The 12894-nt window shown below is 44.4% G+C and overlaps 1 protein-coding gene and 1 pseudogene across 1 annotated transcript; one reads left to right on the top strand and one right to left on the bottom strand.

The window, feature by feature from the left end:
- Positions 1–435: 435 nt before the first annotated feature.
- LOC127149998 (NADH-ubiquinone oxidoreductase chain 1) lies at positions 436–6104 on the top strand. The gene has a single exon (XM_051086621.1). It carries the CDS (start codon positions 3240–3242, stop codon positions 3537–3539), a length of 300 nt encoding a protein of 99 aa, XP_050942578.1. The 5' UTR covers positions 436–3239; the 3' UTR covers positions 3540–6104.
- Positions 5376–6132, bottom strand: LOC127149999 (uncharacterized; annotated as a pseudogene).
- Between the last annotated feature and the right edge of the window lie 6762 nt (positions 6133–12894).

The following is a 12894-nucleotide window of genomic DNA, read 5'->3' as shown; positions in this document are numbered from 1 at the left end:
GGTTGCACTTGTTTAAGCTTTTCCCTTCTTTCATCAAGTAATTCAAGAAAGAGTCTCCCTTTCGCGGGCCTGTCTCGCTTGCTTATTTCTTTGTGTCTGAATTCCCTTCGTTTTTGGCTTTCAAGTCTCTACTTTATATATATATTCTTTCTCGATTTGACTACTTTACCCCTACTCAATTTCACATTCTCCCTAAGAAAGAAGGCATTTTAGGTGCATGGGTTTCAGAAGTTGAAGGTTGGGGTTGGACGCGCCCTAGCCTCAATAGGACGCCCCGTCAGCTAATATGCTTTCTAGGTGAGAACGACTGTAATTGCGCTCGATCCCACTACGCAGTAAAGGTCTTCGTATTTGAAAGCGCTCTTAGTTCAGTTCGGTAGAACGCGGGTCTCCAAAACCCGATGTCGCAGGTTCAAATCCTACAGAGCGTGGTTCTTGAATGAAATCGATCGTAAATGAGATCTACAGGCCAAGGCAAATCTCAAGCCTAATCACCCCACATTTCCGGGGATAAAGAAGGGCGAGATATCTCAATCCAAGTACCAAGATCAATATGGCACGCGAGAGGGTCCTTACGAGAGATAGGGGGGATCCACGGGTTGAAAGGAGCGAAAAGCAGCTTGACCCTTGCTTCTAGTATTTATGATAGGGTTTACTTGTACTTACCTGATTAGCGAGATTAGCTAGACGCCACTTGGCCGACAAGCCTTTAGGATTGATAGCCTATGAAAGGAGATCAGAGGCTAGCCCCATGGACGAGGTCAAGGCCGGTCAGAGAAAACTCAGACGCTTCTCGACGAGCCACTCTTTCAGTCTCCCTTTCTGCTGCAGGAATTAGAGAGAGAGGGCAGAAGTAGAGGATGCACCATAAGCCGGTGTTTACGCTGACTTAGGCGGTAGAAGTGAGTCTTCTTCGCTTTCATGTTCGCACAAATAGAGCTTCTTCTTTTCATTGTAATCAAAAGCCTAGTTTATCCCATGATTCTTCGTGAAAAGCCACTTTTCAGATAATAGATGAGAGTTCTCCACTGAACCTGATTATACGAGAATGAAGGAAGGGTAGTTACGAAACCCACTACGCGGTAAATCCAGATCAGGTCACCAGTCGTTCTCTCCCCTCTTAAGTCGAGCCAATCTACCTGGTCCTGGAAGTCTAGTTGTCGAGTTTCTTCCTTTTAGTGACTACGCTTGAAACTCCTAAGCGCTCCTTTTCTTTTGTCTCCTTATCAGTCGACTTTCTTCGAACGGCCCCGTGGGAGTCGAGTTCTTCCCTCCTTTTGAGTATATTCCACGTTTTTGGTTCTACGTAGCTTAATTAGTCCTCTCCTCTCAGTCGAGCACCGAAAGCTCCGAAGGAGGCTGAATGAATATGAGTTACCAACGATCCCCATTAGACTAATTGGATCTGGTCTAAAAGGGTAGAAAACTCCTCGAATATGAATTCAGCCCACTCCGCGGTTCTAGCTTATCTTCCATCGGTAGCAGAAGTGGTTTCAGGAGAGGATCTGAGATCCGTAGTAGCCTCATCCGTACTTCGAGTAGGGAGCTTCCAAGGAAAATAGAGAAAATCTCAAAGGCTGTCTCACAAGTCATTGAATAAAGTCAAAGCTCCTTCTCCAACCCTACTTCAAGTCAGAACCTACTAAACCTACTTACCGAAAGCGATTCTTCTTTCGTATTTATTTGCTTTTCAATAAAGGAAGATAGGCTTTCTTTCGTATTTATTTGAGGTTTAGTTTAGCCAACTTGTTAAGTAAGAAAAGTGCAGGTGCACATATGCTTAAGATACGCCGGATCGGTGTGTGACCTCTGTCCGAACGTCTTTCATTTCGCAGTCGAGCCCTCTATAATTCTTTGCGCCTCCGTAGCTTAATGCGAGCCCCTTTCGCTCCTCTCCTTTCAGTCGAGCCCCTTTCGCTCCTCTCCTTTCAGTCGAGCCCCTTTCGCTCCTCTCCTTTCAGTCGAGCCCCTTTCGCTCCTCGATCATTCTTTGAGCCTATTTCTTTATGGAAAAACCTGAATTTGTCTCCAAAGGCACAAAGAACCCCAAAACTCAGACAAAGGCAATTCCGTACCAAGAAGATCAGCGAAGGCGCGAGGAAGACCTTTCGCTAAGCTTTTTACCGAGCCTACGGCAGAACCTAAAATCAGTACGAAAGCCTATCGTCGGATCGATCGATCAAAAGGCTGTTCTCCCAGAGGCAGTGGCAGCTCTTGTTCATTAAGTCGCGGAGTATGCCTCATGAGAGATCGATCATGGTAAGGCCAATCGCCTGTCTTCTTTCATTCTCGTTAATGAGCTCTCTTTTCTTGACTTTCTGATCGTGAATGAGTGGACTAGAGTTCGTATAGGTCTGACTCTTTCTCTCTATCTTCCTCACTCTTGATTTATGGATGTTCATTGATCTTTCTTCTTATGAGCTTCGCGGAGTGCAAAGAAAGAGCTCCTTCTCAGTCTTAACCTACTAAAAGGGCTTAAAGGAAGACGTAGGTAGAAGGTTGAGTGCTTTTCTATTATCGGAAGACGAAAGGAGCTCGACTTGCTGCGTGTCTTCTTTGCTTCTCCGTCAAAACCGTCCGAACCCTTGTTTATCCACAGGTCTCATTAGATAAGGACACTCAAACGAGTCCAGAGGCTCGACTGAAAGGAGAGGAGGTCTCGACTGAATCAATGAATAAAGTCAAAGAATGATCGAAGAATTTGAGCTTTTCATTCCACTCATAATTAAGCTACTGAGGCCCAAAGAATTTGTGGAGAAGAATTTGAGGCGGATAGGTTTCTTTGTTTATTTGGTTTATCAAGTTCTTATCTTCTCTTTCATACATCTCTATCTTCTTTTCTGTCTTCGCAGACTATTGAAATAGTCTTTTCAATCATCAAAGACCTTGATTCTTCTGACTCAACCACAATTTCATGAAGGTAGCTTGCTTACTCTCAGCCGCTAGTTAGAGGGAAATCCGTTGACTGAGTTTATGCCCTTATGCAGTAAAGAAAGCAAGTGAGGCGGGCTAAGCTTCCATTCTCAGTAGAGTTTCAGATAGAGGATTCGATCTTGGACCTCTCGGGATCCGGTTCGAGAAAAGGTCCGATCCATTAATATCATGATTGGGTCGACCAGGCCAGATCGTCAGTGAATAGAAAATCGAAAACGTACATAGCAGTCCCAGCTGAAATACTTGGAATAATTCTACCACTTCTACTAGGAGTAGCCTTTTTAGTGCTAGCTGAACGTAAAGTAATGGCTTTTGTGCAACGTCGAAAGGGTCCTGATGTAGTGGGATCGTTCGGATTGTTACAACCTCTAGCAGATGGTTTGAAATTGATGATAAAAGAACCTCTTTCACCAAGTAGTGCTAATTTCTCCCTTTTTAGAATGGCTCCAGTGGCTACATTTATGTTAAGTCTGGTCGCTCGGGCCGTTGTACCTTTTGATTATGGTATTGTATTGTCAGATCCGAACATAGGGCTACTTTATTTGTTTGCCATATCTTCGCTAGGTGTTTATGGAATTATTATAGCGGGTTGGTCTAGTAATTAGGGGGCGGCCGTTCGGTCGCCTATGATACTAGGACCAATAGGTCAAAAATGGGTTTGTGCCGCAGGTGTTGAACGATCTACTCTACACAGGTGTGGGCTTACAGGGCTAGGGCTCAGAAACCCTTTCTTTCATTCATCAATAGGGCCCTGGCAAGGAACCTAAAATAAGTACGAAAGCCTAGGCTCTTAGTCGCAAATTCTTTGACTTTATTCATTGATTCAGTCTCGTCTCAATATTCACTAATTAAGCTACGTAGGACGAGTCAGAAATCCTCTCATTGAGGACCTTTGTTTTGGAGGGGTCCGCAAATTCTTTGCTCCTTGCCTAGGTTAATATGGATTTCTTTCCTTGCACTCCTTTTCATTGAATTTGAAGGATAAGGACTTTCGCTTTCATTCAACTCCTAACCGCTCCTTTGATCCTTATCAGATGAATATGGATTCAAGGTCCGTCCGTAGGTTATGAAATAACTCGTAATTAAGCTAGCACGGACCGGTTCAAAGAATTTTCAAGCGAAGTCCTGATCCCTGAACTATTTTCAGGAGTGCATTATTCAATAACTCGACTGATAAGGAGAGGGGCGAAGCGAATTCCTTATCAAAGAATGAGAGAAATCCATATTCAAATTAATGCCACTAAAAAACTAAAAGGAGGAGGAGTATAGTCTTCTTCCATATATATTAGTCCTCTGGAACCTCTTTGATCCACAGATGAATATGGATATAAACAAGTCCTTCGGCTCAAAAACAAGGGTTAGGACCAAAGAATTTGCGAGTGGAATTCACGAACGAATATGAGACTAATTAAGCTACTCCAGATGAGTCATGAAATGGAATATGAACCTATTCAGTCGCTTCGATCATTCTTCTCAAATTCTTTGATCCTCCAGACCTCTTTGATCCTAACGGAGGGCTCAAAGAATGTGAAAAGGACTGAGGGCTCGACTGAAAGGAGTCCAAGATTCAAGGAGGAGGCTCAAAGAATGATCGAGGTCCTCCGGACTTGTTCATTCCACTAATATTGTCTCATTGATAAGGGCTAAGTCAAAGATGGAACTAGACTAAGATTAAGCTACTCCAGATGAGTTTCAGAGGAATTTGATTTGAGAAGTGGAAGTCATAAAAAAGAGATCTTTCGATTCGTACCGCTACGTGGGATCGCTTGCTGGCCTATATATATTTCTATTGCTAGATCGCTGTCTTTTAACCCTCTCTTCTTCTTTGTCAACGCTACCTTGGACCTAAAGGAAAAGGCGCTACTTAGCCCTAGATTTTGAGAAGTCAGCGGCTGAGTTAGCCTAGCCTACCCTCTCAATGTATTGTATAGTAGGGTATAGTAGGCGAGCGAGTTAGCGAAGACGCTTAGGCTAATAGATAAGAGAGCGTCGGTGCTACGCCTTCATTCTACTACGCGTAGCAAAGGTTACGAATTAGCTCGAGGTTAGGAGAGTCAAGTCAAGGGGGAAGGCCATACCTACATAGAAGAACCGCTGTTCGTTGACTTTCTAAGGTCTAACCTTTCGCTCCCCTACTGAAAAGGAGGAAAGCAGCTTGACTCTCTTGACTTGAAAGAGGCAGCCCACTACGCTAGAGATCAGAAGAAAGAGATCTGAATTCGATCTTTGTCTTCTTTCTTGAGAGGAGCAAAGCAGCTTCGCACTACTTAAGATTCAATTCAAAAGGTCCTACTTAGTTTCGTAAGCCTTTGTCATTGTCAGTCAACTAAGTAGGGCCTGAGGCCCCCTGCGAATCCGTAAATCTCAGGAGCATGCCGCAACAAAAGGATGGTCCCCTATGCATTTCATTCTTTCCGGAAGGGAAAAAGAAGTACCCCCCATCATGGTGAACCTCTCCTTGTGATCGGGATGAGGTAGATGCCTCCCAGCCGGGGGGCGGATCGAATCGGAGTTTCCTTAGGTAGCCACCGACCTACAGTTATCCTGAAACTTCCGTGCTTGGTGGAGAAGAAGCGAACAAAGGTAGGCTCGCTTCCTGTCTTGTTCTCTGCTGCGAACTGGGATCGCTCGCCAGCTAGGTCAGATTGGAGCAACCTTTTATGAGAACATATTACCCTTATTCGGGGACAAGGGGCGGAACGACCTCTCGATCTACTTACAGCTGCCCAGGAAGAATTCGTCTAGGCCTTCCCTCTTGCTCCGATCTCCCCGTAGCCTAGGGCCTTGTCTGGGCCAAGAGCCATAGTTAGTTGCTGTTTCCATTTGCTTCTTTTTTTTTCTTGTTGTTGATACCGGCAAGACCCAGCCAGATGATGTCTTCTGGTTGGTAGTGAGAGGACTTTGAGTACCTGCATACCCAAAAGAAAGGGGGCGTCAAAAACAAGAATTTGCTTTTTTTTCTTGCTCTCCCTTAGCAGCGGGGAAGGAGTCTATCTATCTGCCTAGCTTTGGTAGATTTCCTCCAACGCAATCCACAGAAATGAAAGGAATCCCTTCCCTTGGTGGATAAGTCCGACGACGGAGCAGCAGTGCGGAATTGACTTTCTCGTCTGGTGGATCTGATCTATAGTTAGGGGGCAATACATACCAAAAGGTTCGAAGAAGGAAGGCGCATAAGAGGGAATTTTCTGAACTCATTCTCAGTCTAGACTGACGACATATCCCGCCTCTTCCTTCCTTGCCCGCCTCAGAATATTCCTTCCTGGTGGGACTCGCATTGATTGAAATTGATTGAATCTTTCTTGAACTGATGAGGCTTTCCAAGACGAGTAGACCGCGGAGTGGGTTACCTGCTTATTGGGACCTGCAAGAAGCTGAGTTTCTTTGCTTTCTTTCGTCGTCACAGTAGTTGGAAAAAGAAAAAGTCAAAGCAGCGGACCGCTTTTCATCTGAATAGAAGTCTATGAAAGTGGTTCATCAGCTTGAAACTGCGAAAGTGCTCAAGTAAGGAAAGATATGAATCGTCGTCGTTTATAAAGCTCTGATGATCTTCTCTTTCCTCTAAGGCTTCGCACCTTTCGTCGATTTCAGCTTCAAGACAGCGGATCCCCATAGAACCTAGTTTGGCCTGGCCCCCTGAGGCCTGAGTTTCCCCTTCGTCATCAGATGCTATTGGGAGCTGTGACCGCGGAGTGGGAGTACTGATTTGACTTCTTCCCCACGGATCATCCTGGTGGAGATACCGCTACGTGGGCCCGATCCTTCCTAACTAATCAGTTTCTTTTTTTTCAACGAAAGAACAAGTAAAGAAGAGAAGACCTCTCAAGGATCATGAAACTGAAAGAGCACTGTTGACTCTTGAAGTTCTCTCTCTCTCTCTTTCGTAACCTCACTCTAGATTCTGATAACCTCAATGCAAGGGTCTCGCTCCTTCGCACCTTGATTCCTCTTTCTCTCCCTCTTTAGTAGGTCGAGCCACTCTCAAATTCTTTGAGCCTCCCCTATCTTTGAGTTCGAGCTGGAGGCTTAGAATAAGCTGTCTTTTTCGTTCTGAAAGCTGAAATAGTAGGAAAGTGAAAGTGGAAGAAATTCCAAGCCTATCCAAGAAAAGCCTAGGAGAAGGAAAGCCGTCAGTCCGGAGGACGGAGAAGAAAGATCAAGCCTAGGATCAAGAGGATTCTATCCTGTCAGTGGAAGAGCCGAGTCAAGAACGAGGCGCGGGATCGGAGCAGAGACCAAGCGCGGCGAACTATGATGATTGAGTTGGGTCCCTACCTCTTGCTTTAGTTGTTCCAGTCGCTGTGGTTGAAATCGTTCTTTCTCTTTCAGCTCTCGTTCTTGCAGGAAAAGTTGCTAGATAAGTAGATAGGTCAGCTCGATCGTAATAAGGCTTGAAACTCGATTTCCAATAATCTCCGTTGATCAAGAACGAGAACCGTATATGCGCCTACTATGAGGCTCCCAGTACGCCTTCCAGTATCGTATATCGTAGGCAGACGAGAGGGCAGATCTCCCCGTTTAGGATGCGGAAGAAGTCAAAAGAGGAGAGTCAGAGGCATCTCTCTCTCTTTCATAGAAAAGGGAATGATCTATAGGATCGACCAAGAGTGGAAGGTTATCAGCAGCTTTCCAAGGCATCCTTATCTTGTTCTTGTCTTTTCTCTAGGCTTGATCTTTCTTCCTTTTTCTTTTGATGAGTCTATCCCGTACTTCGTCATCAGTCTATCCGGACTTGGATCGGGATCGGGTCAAGGCTTTTTGATAGATGTTGCGGATCTTCTTGAATGAGTAACTCAATTGAGTATGAGATCTTGAATGAATAAGAAAAAGAAGTGAGAATTCTCTCTTTCATGGATAAGCCAAAGACTCTGACAACGGGAGAGCATATTCGCCCCTCTTTCCCTTATGAATGAAAGAAGACTGATTCAATGGAACAAGATCTCATGACTCCGTCTTTTTCTTTTTATTCAATGCCGGAATAAGACCTCTCCCTCGGAAACAGATAATTCCTCTTCCCCTTTGGTCGAGACAAGGTTCCGAGACTAATAAGAAGAGAATGAAAGCTTCCTATTTCTTTATGGATCTTCATCGATCAGTCTCATTGATAAGGACATATGAACTTTTCTTTGAGCCTCTCCTTTTAGTGGTTTTTCGCAAATTCTTTGCTCCTAGCGGAGGGGTTCGGACGAGGCTCAAAGAATGATCGAAGCGACTGAAAGTTCGCCTTTTATCATCTGGAACGTCCGCTTTAGTTTCATTCTAGTGACTTTCTTTTTGATTGAGGGCTTTGACGGGTTAGTGGAATTCGAAAAGAATTTTCTCATTCTTTGATAAGGATTCTCGCAAATTCTTTGCTCCTAACCGCTCTGAACCTTATCAGTCGAGCTGCTTCGCTCCTCTCCTTCCTAACCTCAGTCGAGTGGCTTCGCTCCTCTCCTATATTGAAAACTACGAGTACCTTCGCTCCTCTCCTTCCTAACCTCAGTCGAGTGGCTTCGCTCCTCTCCTATATTTTTTTCGTAGAGTACCTTCGCTCCTGTCCTTCTATTCGTAGCTTGATTCTGCTTCGCTCCTCTCCTTCCTAACCTCAGTCGAGTGGCTTCGCTCTGAACCTATATTTTTTTCGTAGAGTACCTTCGCTCCTCTCCTTCCTAACCTCAGTCGAGTACCTTCGCTCTATTTCAAACGTAGAGTACCTTCGCACCCTATTGTTTTGAGCTATTTGAGTGGAATTGAATGACTCCTTCTCCGCGGTCAAAGAATTTGAGAAGACTCCTTCGCAACTAATACTCTGAGATATTCCATAACCTATACAGTCGAGACTACTTCCTCCAAGACTAAGAAAAAGAGGGGAAAGACGGTCTCTTGTGGAGGCGGCCTTCCTACTCATGAAAAAAGATCTCATTGAAAGCACCTTTACTGGAGAGCTAGGCTTGAACTTTCTTCCTTGCCTCCGGTTCCGATTTCTCAGAATCAGATCCTACGGCAAGGAAGTGAATATGGAAGAAGACTACGGAGTGGGGTTTTCATAGAATGAATCAAAGGATATGCCGAGAAGAAGTTTGAGTTTCAGAAGTGGAAAGTTCATTCCCAGTCGACCAAGAGTGGAAGGTTAGAAGTTCCCTAGTAAGGCTAAGAAGGTACTCGAGTTGATATTAAGGAGGTTAGTTGTCCGAAATGTGTTAATCAACTGAAACTTCTGCTGGAACGGGGAGACTGACGCCGGTCCTATTCTACGCTCGTCAACTCCCAGGATAAGGATGCCTTGGCTCGACTGAAAGGAGAGGATTTGGTCAAGCAGTTCCATCCACTCCTTTTTCCGCACTTCAATCTGAACTCTTGAGTGAACCTTACCTGCCCTATTGGCAACTCTTCGTCTTGAGAGCGGGCACCTCTCCCGCCTCAATGAACAAGGGCGACTTCTCTTTCCTCAATTACATCGAGCCTCATTTGCTTATTTATGATCCGGCTGGATCGCAGCGCTATGACTAACTAGCCATCCCGTGTAGTGGGATCCTGTTACGAGGAAGCAGCAGTTCTGTCGCAGGGGAGTTTTTTCCCTATTTCCTTGCTTAAGATAAGAATCAGTCTTGACTACTTATGACTTTCTAAGCGATCGGAAGAAGGAGATCTTTCGTCAGGCAAAAATCAGGGCTTCCTTCTCTTTTTACTGAAAGAAAGAAGCATTGCTACCTTTCGACCCCCTCCGTAGGAGTCTGATTCCGCTCCGTGGGATAAGCTTGATCTTGTGTTTTCAGAAGAAAGCCTAGGGAGAGGAGAGGTGTGAACTAGCCCTTTGCGCTCACTCTGAATATTGAGAATGAACTTCGAATGAAACTGGAAGTCTTCTGTCTCATGCAAGGCTCAAAGAATTTGAGGCCGGAAACTCGGTCTTTTTGGCATGAAAAGGAGTAAATCGAGTTTGAGTATAAGTAATTCAAAGAAAACTACTCTTTAAGACGTGAAAATGAGAGTCAACATTGAAATTTTCCCGCTCCCTCCTTTATCGTCTTCTCTGGCTTCTTAGATTTGAGTAGGTTCAGACTTTGGAGTCAAAACTCGTTTTGAAGATAACTAAAGTGGCATAAAAGCCATAAAGACTCCATTTATCAGCGAAAGGTTATTAGCAATTCAAACTAGGTTTGAGTTCCATCTTTGATACATTGTTATTGGGTCCGGAGGCTCAAAGAATTTGAGCGGTCTTCGCAAATTCTTTGCCCCGGCGGCTTTTTCTTATGGGAAAGAGAAAGAGGAAGAAGTCTCGGACGAGAAGGATAAGATCAAGCCCTTGTTCATTGAGTTGAGGAGAGTGTGGAGAGAGGGGTCGATGTAATTGAGCTCTTCCGAAGGGGAAGGAGTGGAATTGAATATCGTATATAGCTGAACAATGGATTCTCACCCTTGTTCCTACTAGTGGATAAAAGAGGTCCTCCGGACTTTGAACATTCTTTCCTTTATCTCTTTTCTCTTTCTTTCTTTCTTAATCTCTTTTCTTTTTTATATATGATAATCTCTCTTTCCTTTATCTCTTTTCTCTTTCTTTCTCCTCTCTTTCTCCGGACCAGAAACTAGAACTCTCATCAAAGTCTGTTCATTTCTTTTCTAGGCTTGATTCTTTCATTGCGTTTTCCCGTCTTTTTTCTTGCAAAATGGTCCTTTTTCTCATCTTTCTATTTAACGAAAATAGAGAAAAAATTCAAGATTTTGAATGAAAAGTTGCTGCCAGCCATACCCAAAACCTAGCAAATTGTGAATTTTCGCTAAGAAAAAGAAGAAAAAACATATGTCAAAATCAGTCCAAGGCTCAAAGAATGATCGAAAGAATGATCTTTGCGAGTGGAAGAGGTTCGCTTAATATGGAATCTTGAGTCAAAAGGACGGGCATCTCTCTTTGTATTTGTCTAAAAGGAGTCAATGAACAAGGCGGAGAAGGAGTTGACGATTCTTCTTCTTAACCCACGTAGCGGTAGAGTCAAGAGGACGTCCGAAGGACTTGTTTTTTAGTGGAATGAAGGAAGGAACTCATATTATATTCATTCAGCCTGGACCTTTGTTTTTGCTTCGGAGGAGTCCGCTCCCTCCTTTACCTTCATCATTGAATTTTGATGCCTCCGTCCTCTTATTTCCTGAGTACCGATCCGGAATAGTGATATGATAGCCGTCCGGCGCAGCATCTTTCTCTCTTTTTACTCATTTAACCGGAATAAAGGACTAACTCAAAACCCTACCGGGTGGAGATCAGAGTCCCATTCAGATGGAGACAGACCCACGGAGCGGGAAAGAGAGAATACAGCCCCTGCCCTTGACAGAACTCCTTCTTCTAACCGCGGAGTGAGTGGGCAGCTCCTACCCTAGCAACCCTATAATTTTGAGTTCGCGCAAACGAATGGAAAAAGTCTAATGGATTTGCAATACCTCCTTTGACTAGGGTTGGTTTGGCACCCCGATCCTATGGTTGAGCTGCTGCTACTGTCTGGGGATCTCTGATTTTGAGTTCTATTGGTGCCCCCCGCGTAGTGGGCTTTTCTTATGTCTCCTTCGTCATCCAATGCCTTACTTATGGTGGGGTGTCCCCATTGTACCAGGATAAGGCGCTTTCTTGCTTGTCTAGTTCTTTCTTCTCTAGGCCCTTGTTCATTGATTCTAATAATGAATAAGAGCTTTGAAATAAGAAAAGCTAGTCTTCCAATAGAATATAATATGTTGGACAATAAAAGAAAGAACAAAAAGAAAAAGAAAGAAGGCTCAAAGAATGTTCTAGGCCGAGCGCTTTCCTCTTCTCCTCTCGTTCATAAACTCAAGCCTAACTCCTCTCGTTCGCGCCTCGTGCTCTGACTGATGGTAAGCAAGTCTTCCTATTTTGGGCACCTTGACGCTTTCCCCATATTAAGCTACGAAGGCCCTCTAAGAAAAAAGCCTAGACTGGAAAGGAGTGCAAGGGGGGAGGGTCAGAGAGTCAATGAAATCAATGAATCAATGAGGCCTAGATCACCAGATCGATTCCAACCTCTTGTTATCGACATCTTTGCTTGAAAAGAATGAAGCCCGTGGAGCTCGCCTTTGACGCAGACGGAGGTAGCCTACCCACCCTACTTTAGCGTCTTTGCACCCCCAGTTTCACCTCGAAAATCTGATTCATAGTCCTTCGGACGGTTAGGAGTCTTATTCCTTTTAGTAGCCTTAAGTTTCTGGAGGTTCAAAGAATTTGAATGCGCTTTCTTGTGACTTTTTCTTCCGATAATAGAAAACCATATAGCTTTGTTGTTCAAATGCACTCTTTTCGGGGGTTGTTCTTTGCCTTTTCTTTCCTAAACGATAAATGGGGAATTTCAGGCTTAGAATCATTTAGATTAGACGGAAACTGCCCATTCAAGAGTGGCTTGCGTGAGAGAGAGAGGTTCCCCGTTCGTCATCCGATGCCTCAAGTAAACTCACTTTCTCAAAGTCTTTGACTTTATTCGCAAATTCTTTGCGCCTAGTGCGAGTGAGAGTGATCCTTTCCCCTTTCACTATTGATTCTTTGTGTACTACTTCTATGAATGAAATAAAGAAGAGGTCGAGCTCCCTTCAAGGATTATCTAATTCGGGCCGTGCCCTCTCCTTCCTCTTCAAAGCCAAAACCGTGGGAAAACCTGGTTAGGAGTGATTTCCCAACTGCATACGTGCATGGTCTTCTTTAGCTTTCATTCCATAATCCGCGAGAAGACCAGATTGAGTTCCATCAATCGGAAGAGGTAGGTTATTATATTCTCACTTTCTGCTTAGTTTACGAGGATGGTGGGGTCTCTTTTCTGTCTTCAGTCATTCCGGTATTTCCGAAGCGGATCGACTTACCGCTGGCTTAGCTTATTCAAGCCTAAGAGTCCGCCTATTTGGATGGGGCTTGCCTAAGCGGAAGAGAACTACTAAATGGCAAGAATGCTCTTTCATCGCTTTGCCCACGCATAATAGAGGCGCCTT

Source organism: Cucumis melo, chromosome 6, assembly GCF_025177605.1.
Source record: "Cucumis melo cultivar AY chromosome 6, USDA_Cmelo_AY_1.0, whole genome shotgun sequence".
NCBI classification, from domain to species: Eukaryota; Viridiplantae; Streptophyta; class Magnoliopsida; order Cucurbitales; family Cucurbitaceae; genus Cucumis; species Cucumis melo.
This window is presented reverse-complemented; position numbering and strand designations above follow the sequence as displayed.

Excerpts from the sequence above, each read along its gene's own strand:
- LOC127149998 (XM_051086621.1), top strand. The coding sequence starts at position 3,240 with ATGGCTTTTGTGCAACGTCGAAAGGGTCCTGATGTAGTGGGATCGTTC.